At 42.9% G+C, this 8680-nt stretch overlaps 1 protein-coding gene across 1 annotated transcript in view; it reads right to left on the bottom strand.

Annotated features, from left to right (window-relative positions):
- The window catches only part of B3GLCT (beta 3-glucosyltransferase), a 106389-nt gene that overhangs the window by 62272 nt on the left and 35437 nt on the right, over positions 1-8680 (bottom strand). Inside the window, exon 5 of the mRNA XM_059996190.1 lies at positions 142-321. Coding sequence (XP_059852173.1) covers positions 142-321 — 180 coding nt within the window. The remainder of the gene's footprint in view (positions 1-141; positions 322-8680) is intronic.

Genomic DNA, 8680 nt, shown 5'->3' with positions numbered 1-8680 from the left:
AGTAAGGAGCTGGGGAATTACGGTCACTGTAGATTAATTCAAATAAAACCCACTGCCTAGTGAAACAGGAAAAAAAAAAAAAGAATCAATCATCAAGAAATCCGATTACAGTAGTGGTCATGGAGTCCAAATGGACTTTACTTCCTGACTCTGAGGAAAAAACACCCTCTGAGTAAGAAAACTAGGGAGCCTACGAGCGTCAGGTAGAGATGCCAATAATGAGCGCGTGTCACGTGAAACGTACTGCGGTAACAATGGAAGTATGGTCCACGCGCCTTCCTGCTGAGCCAGCTGGTGAAGGAGGACGACTCTGGGGACTTCCTGAAGAAACAATCGTCAAAGCAGAGAAACAAATAAAAAACACAATAAGACCGCAGCAATTTCTTCAGAAGACTCAAATTTAAAACCAGGTATTTTTAAAGATCTGACGCTTTGCTCTTCCTACTCATCTCTTTTCTCTTCCCTTTGGAGCTACTAGAAGTGAAGGATTTTCGCTGAAGCCACACAGCCTCCTCAGCCCCCAGGCTCCGCGTGGCGCAGAGGCCCTCCAGGAAGGGTCTCCAGTGACACCCAGAGCAGACCTGGAATTTGCAGGTGTGCAAAGGCGACTGGAAGGCAAGAGCCCAGGGGAAGTCAGGGCAAACTCAGAGGCATAAAGACAGCTTTCTCTGTGTACACAACAGAGGAAGCATGTGGAAAATAAAACACTTCGGGCTAAACAAGAGGATATAATAGCCAATTTACCTCAAGTGAAGAAAAAATTTTAGAGTGTCCTAAAAACACTAAAACACCATCATAATGAAGAGCTTTGGGTCTAAACACTAGAAATAGAATCCTCAAGTATTCAGGCAACAACAGTAATAGCGTAATGATGGAATATCAAAATTTATAAACTTAGGAGGAACTAAGATCCAGAAGTAGACACAACTACGGTTACATATACATACCTGCTCTACTATAGAGAGAGAGAGAGTCGTATCTTTAAAGCTATCAATGTGAGCTTTGAAGTTAAGCACTATTTAATCTATTTCAAGTTGAGACAAGTCAAAACCCAGACACCTAATATGCTTGGACACCCCCCAACAAACTGTAGGATATTCTGTGTTTTGTAGTGCCTACGGCCCGGTAATTGTTACAAAAGACTTTAAGAATACATGCTTAACTATATGAAATATTACCACACTAAAGTAGATGCCATACCATTCTTTAAGTTCACATACGTTTATTGTTTAAGAAGAAAAGAATGGTTTCCAATATAACTCTTCGGGCAATCAAATAAGCCTCATTTCTTCATCGCATGCAGTATTTTTTTAACTGCCGTGGACAAATATGAAACGTAAAAACAGCAATCAAAGGTTAAATCACACTAACAATACGGCACGTCAGAGAGAAAAACCAAACTCCTAAAGGTTGAACTAGCAGCACCCCAATGTAGTCTGGGCTTTCCTACTGTTGATTCTGAACAATGAAGTAATTTTCATTGTCTTCAAAAACTGCTATATGTATGTGTATATATATATATACACATATATTGGCTATATGCTGTATACATGTATATGCCATACACATACATATATATGCCATATCTATACATGCGTATACAGCTATATGCTTATACATACATATGGCATACACATATATCACACGCATACATATTCATGAGGATTACATAAGAGCAAAAATCATGTGTGAAGAAAACTAGTAACATTAATATTTGCATAAAACTTTCAGATAATTATGGGAGCATGCTAATATGAACTAGCTAGAAAAGAAACACAGCAAACACTAAAAGAAGTCTTACAAGAAAATAAGTTGCAAATGAGCTATTATATAGCAACTGAAATTATAATAATGAAGACATTATGACAATGGGAATGTCTTTCTGTCCAATGTTAAAACACATAATTTTTTGAAAGTGGTTTTGAACCACTTTAGTCTTTCTGCCTCTGTCTGGAAAAAGTTCAACTAATTTAACTCCATGATGCTGGCCTCTTCCCTTGTCAACAGACTATTTCCCAATATTCGTTACTTGTCCATACCTTAATTTAAGGACATGAGTTTATGGTCTAATTCGGTCTCATTATTCAGACCAAGCACTAAATTAGAAAGCAAAAACCAAGATATTTGTTCGGTATTAGGCAAAAGTTCTAAAGGACTGAATCCTGCTTTTAAGACTGATTCCAGTTCAACTGTATTTCCAAATTCCAACTATTACATAGTTCTTAGGCACTGGACTTTTAGACCAACAAATAAATCATGACAAAAATTAACATCTGTTTATTGTTATTTCTTCCATAAGAAGTAGGTCTATCTTATGAGGATATAATATCCTGTTTGGAACATACATCAGACAGATTTACTAGCCTTTAAAAACCCAGGATTCACATGTGGACCAGGAGATTACAGTGATGCTATAATGACAAACATTCCAGGAATCTGAGCCTATGTTAAAATATATTTTTTCCCCCAGAAACCTGTCATTTCCTAACAAGAGAAAAATATTACCTCATCATTGATATAATTTCTCTTTATTAAATATTTACTTTGAAATGCATTACTATGTACATTTTTATAGCTCATATAACTCTATTTTAACGAATCATTCACTCCTTCATGAAAGGCAATAAAGCTTAGCGTGTAGGGACCTGATTTCTGGAGGCAAAGTGCTTGCATCAGAATCCTCGCTCCAGCTCTTCAGCCTTGAGCAAGTTCCCAGACCTGCCTGTGGTCTGTTATCTCATCTCTAACATGGGGGTCACAACAGTCATGGGGTCAAGTGACTTAATACATGCCAAGCACTTGGCACAAGCTTGCATGTGATGGTTATTAATATTATTATGATTGTACAATATTTGTTGAGCAACTACTATGTGCCAGGCGCTGTTCTACGAACATAGGAAACATTTGTGAAAAGACCGGGCAGAGTCTTGGATCTGACCTCTTGGATCTCAGGTTCTAATGCAGGATACAGGCAGTAAGCAAATATATCTAGAATATCATGCCAAGGATAAATGGTATTAAAAAAAAAAAAAAGCCGGGTAAGGTGAGAGAGGGCACAGACCACTGTTTACAAACTGGCGTGGAATTCCTTGCACACAGCAGCGGCAGCGATCTGCCGCCTGGCCCCGTGATTAAGGCCCCACCTGTGTGTCAGCAGGCACACCTGTGTGTCAGACGCAAGCCTGGCCGCACTGCTCGTTAGTGATGTGAGCTTGGGCAAGTCGCGCGATCCCTCTAAGCCCGTTTCCTCTCTGCAAATGGGGAGAATTACAGAAACCACTTCATAGACTTAGATGAGCTGACGCTTGAAGGCGGCATAGTGTATTGACATGAGCGCGAGGTAAAGTAACGGCCATGGTGAGCACTCAGTGAACGTCCGCTGCGGGCACTACTATGGCTTCCAACCCTCCTCCGGGGTCTCTACTGCAGACCCAGGCGCCACGTGTTAGGTGTCTCACTAGTCCCTCCAAGCCCACCTCCCCAAATGTGAACTCATGGTAGTAGCTCACAGAGTAGCTGAGCCCTTTGCCAACATCCCGCGAGACCCAAGATTTCCTCTCTCCATCAGTGGGGGTCCTCACAGTCGCCCCGGCAAACTCTTCCTGCTTCTTCAAGGCTCAGTTCAAATGTCATGACAAAGCCTCCGCTGACCTCTCCCGGCAGGGCGGGCGGGCTGCTGCCTGGCCTGTGTTCTCATGGTGGCTGCTGATGCGGCTGCAGGAAGTGACATGCAGTGCCCCGCCCCCCATCACGAGCCTCCCAGAGGGAGGCAGGGCCCCCCTCCACAGTGACTCACCGGGAAAAGGCCGCCCTGCAGGGCATCACCCGCCCCAGAGCACTGGCCTCCTCCAACACGTGCACGCATGCATTGCCACCTCACTTGGTCCCCTGGGCACCGATGTCACCACCAGGAGAGTGAGATCTAAAGTGACCACTCGGGACTTCCCTGGTGGCACAGTGGTTAAGACTCTGCGCCCCCCCCATGCAGGGGGCCCAGGTTCGATCCCTGGTCACGGAACTAAGATCCCACATGCATGCCGCAACTAAGAGTTTGCATGCCACAACTAAGGAGCTGGCAAGCTGCAACTAAGGAGCCCATCTGCCACAACTAAGACCCAGCACAACCAAATGTAAATAAATAAAGTCAGTAAATAAATAAATAAACCACTTATATGGGTCCCTAGCTCCAGACTCAGAATCCTGCGTGGCAATGTCCAGCTGGCCACCCTCCATGAGCTGGGGAGACCCCGAGTCTGGCCTCTGAGGTCCTGAGTGGGCCGAGCCCACTCCCACCAGATTCACACCAGGTAGAAATCTCCAGTAAGGGAAGGTGTCCCAATGCTGGGCGCCAAACAGAGACCCACATTCACGACATGGTGTGAAGAATTCATTACAGCTGAGCAAGCCCCAGAAGAAGTGCACTCGGTCTCACTGCTCTGTTTTCTCCTGCAGCATCTCGCCCAGGCCCTTGCCTAAGTAAATACTCCACAAAGATTTGGTAAATGGATGCAAAACTTCTTACTCAACAGCAACGCAGTAAGAACTCCACTTTAATAAATAACTCAGTGTGATTACTTAACACCTACCGATTACGACAGAAAACAAACTTTCACTAAGTAATTCAGCATCCGATTGCTCTCACCTAAAAAGGAAAGTGTGGTGAAAGCGACTTGATTCTCACAGCTAACCTTTTAATGAAGCACCTCAAGCTGTCTCCTTGCCAATACGATAACGTCTGAAACTAGAAAACACAAGGCCACTTTCTCAAGCTTCTTCACGCTCCTCTGTGAAAGGCTTTGCTTCCAGCTTTCCTGCCTTATCGCATGGAAATGAGGTTTTTTAAACTAATGAGCCAAGACCTAGCTCTTCTTGAGAAAACAGTGATTTCCAAACCTTTCTGTGAATAAGCAGAATCATTTATTTGTAAGTTTGTGATTCTGCCAGCTTTTAAATAAAGTTCGTACCACAAAAGAAGGCAACGAAATTGGAACCGTCTGCTCTCTTCAGAAGCTCTGTAGCTGTGGGAAGGGAGAGTATGGAGGTTTCTAAGCAGCTAGTCTGGCCCCTTTGGGCCTAAAACAGAAAATGTAATCCATTATTGCCATAAGATGAAATTTACAGGGGCACCGTAACCCCCCTAAAAAGAAAACCTTATAAGCCTAACCCACTTCTGAATTTTCTTTTCTGTATTTGGAGGATGCCTTAAAAATGCGTCCATACGTAGATGCAGAGAATGGACTTGAGGACACGGGGAGGGGGAAGGGTAAGCTGGGACGAAGTGAGAGAGTGGCATGGACATATACACACTACCAAACGTAAAATAGATAGCTAGTGGGAAGCAGCCACATAGCACAGGGAGATCAGCTCGGCGCTTTGTGACCACCTAGAGGGGTGGGATAGGGAGGGTGGGAGGGAGACGCAAGAGGGAAGGGATATGGGGATAAATGTATACGTATAGCTGATTCACTCTGTTATACAGAAGAAGCTAACACACGATTGTAAAGCAATTATACTCCAATAAAGATGTTGAAAAAAAAAAAGGGGTCCATAACTTATCCGTGGTTCTGCCCCTCCCTCAGGTCCTGCCTTCATTCTAAATCCAGCCTGTCCCCTCTCTCTGAGTAGTCACTCCTACAGGGGCTTATTCCCTGTCTCCCATTCAAAGTGATTCCCCAACCACACATGACCTGTGCCTTGTGCTAAGATCAGACTTCAGAGTCTTCAAAATGTACATGAGTCTTTATTTTACTAGAACCTAGTTTTAAAACAACACAATGATGCTCTCTCCTCTCTCCTTTATTGCCTCCAATTTAATCTTATTTTGAAATTCCTTTGGCGAATATTAATGGCTTCTATAATTTTAAGCAAGTGTTGATACATTTCTGAAGGTGCAGTAAAAACTGTGTCAATCTAGGATCAGCCTTGGTTACCGGATCCCAGGTCCCAGAAGGGAAAAAATACTCTCATTTGACAGCCTCTCCATCACAACATAAACTCAAGCTTCTCCAACAGAGTCTTCGCCAGAGACCGAGCTGACTGCGCCCATTTCACGTAACAAAAAAAAACAAGAATTTTCACACAAACACTGACTCAAGGAGGAATTTTTTCCAAGTTCAAAAAGCAGAAGTCAAATCACAATTGACACACAGATGCCACGCACATAACAGGTATTTAAAACAAAATACACTCAAGGGCCTGATTAATTCAGAGATTGTTGCACAAACTCTCCTTACGGGTTTCTGTTAGCCTTACCTCCACCTGGCTTTTGTTCATGCACCTCTTTGTATAGTCAATCTTTATAAGTTCACATTACCCTTCCACCTGTAATGCAGGGAGAAAACACTCAGGAAAAAAGGTAGCACTTCTTCCAAATCTGCATTCTTCTATCTGTAGATGTACAGTTAGGAACCCTGTACTGGTCAACCACATTACCAGCTCTACTTTCCATCCATTTTGATCTAGAAAGATCACTATTCCTGCTAAAACACGCTTTACTCACCCCCCCGAACAAATCCTAGGTCCCCTGGCATCCCAAAAGCAAACCTTCCTGATGACTCATGTCTTCGTCTTCCAGATCTGGTTCCCTGTTCCAAACCAACATCCCTCCAGCTAATTTCCTGTCTCTCCTATCTGATCGGATAGAAGTCTTCCTTCATGTGCTGTTTACATATCGCTGTACTTCCTAAACAACTTCATGACCACCGTCTTTCTCAAGGGCCCCATGGACTGTCTAGAGATGTCCTGTTACGTTCAAAAGTACCTAATGTAGCTACAGATGTGCAATGAATATTGTTGAATAGATATTTTAATAGACTTATATCGGATTTCTAATTTCTACTTAATGATACAGTCATTTCTATTATGAGATCGTTACCATCTACCTTATAAGTAATTCAAAGAACTAGAGTATCTTTTCTAAATCCTCTCTAACTCGGCTCCACCACAATCCAGAATGGTTCTCTGTACATAGGAAGCACTTGGTAAAGTCTGCTAGCTTCCTGACTAGAAGAACTATATCATTATAGACTTCAAAACCATTATGACCTGCCTTATAAGCATCAAACCTGGAAGTGGGAGTGACAACTCCCAATGACCCAGATTGTTTCAGAAAACAAGGGAGACAGCTTCACCACTCTGGTAACAACTCCGAGTACAGTGTCGTGTTTCAGATAGAAAGTTCGCTTAGGCTCCTGTTTTTATACTCAAATGAGAAGAATGAAAAACGTTTGTGTTTTCAGTAAGACCACATTTTAGCACCTTGAGGCGAAACAGGCGTAGGCAATGACTTGCCAAAGCAAAAGAGAACAGCTAGAAGCAGATGCCTAACTGCGGAAACCATTAAATTTCTGCACCTTAATCTTTGGCAGATTTCGTAGTCAAGTGCAACCCGACAGGAGTAAGGAATAAATAAACAGCAGTTCTAGACATCTGGTGGCGTGGAAGAGATATTTTGGACTATCAGATAAATATTCAGATGGTAAAACTTGTGGCTGATTCCTCCCTCACTAAGCAACTGTGGTGAATGCTCATGGTGGGCAAATCGATGGAGAAAACCAAACCTGCAACCTGAAGACTTCATGATTCAGGTCGCAGGTGACATCCTGTCCCGTTAGAGGCGCAGCACATACCTGGCAAACCATGGGGCTGACCCCTCAGAGGAGCCAGCCTGCTTCTGCCGCAGCACCAGTGATGCCCTGACAACTCTGCCCCGGATTCGGCTGTCCTTGTCTTCCCCAGCTGACGACTAGGCTGTCAGTTCTTTTTCAAGAATATGTCAGTTTCTTAAACCAAGTTCCAGTCAAGTTGCAACTAGGGAGCCATTACCTGCCTCTCCAAGTGACTCTGCTGCCCTATAGTCTGTGCATCTCAGCACTTAATTCTCTGCAGTTAATCTTCTTTCTCTGTTTTCACGTAGTTCTAGGTCAGGGTAGCTCATCATTGCCCCAGGTATTGTCTACAGACCCGGTGCGAGCTTTTGACAATCTGTGGATCTCCAAGATGCTATTCGTGGAATAAATTCAACTTTAAATCACATACGTAACATAAAGAACTCTACACAGAGAAAAAAAATGAACCAGGATCATGTACAGATGCAAACTGTAAAATCTTTCCAGCCATTTCAACTACCAAAAGACGCGTTAACCCAAATATGAAATTACCTGAGTTGTAACAGTACACCCTGGATCTTGTGAGCAAATTAAATCCAAGTGCTAAAATGAAATTCTGTCATAACTACTTCAGTACTCATAGCTGGCTTCCACGCTAGGAAAGAACTGAATAAGAAGAACAGACCATCTGATAATTAAAGGGAGCTTTCCAATTGCTTCAGTCTAGACTCCATTTATTATCACGGAAATTAGATGCTGGGGGAGGGGTTTGCTTGGTGATACTGCTTTATTAGGTGTCTTTAAATGTAAAACCAATACTGCCACCTAGTGGCGATCTAAGTCACCAGCTAAACAGGTGGTCTAAATGGCAAACTGTAAATGCAAAGGACAATACAAATTAAGTAGAAGCACACTGAAACTAAACAGAAGCGCAGAATAAACTGCTAGAAAAGTTCAACACTTTAGAGAAATAGAAATGTTTTCTAACCTTTCTAGGAAACGTTACCACAAGCAGAACACTGATCATGGTTGAACCATATTACAGCGTGTAACCAGGATGTTACATTCTTATG

The sequence above is a fragment of the Delphinus delphis genome, chromosome 18 (assembly GCF_949987515.2).
Source record: "Delphinus delphis chromosome 18, mDelDel1.2, whole genome shotgun sequence".
Classification (NCBI taxonomy): domain Eukaryota; kingdom Metazoa; phylum Chordata; class Mammalia; order Artiodactyla; family Delphinidae; genus Delphinus; species Delphinus delphis.
Note: the sequence above shows the minus strand (reverse complement) of the source record. Positions and strands in the feature narration are given on the sequence as shown.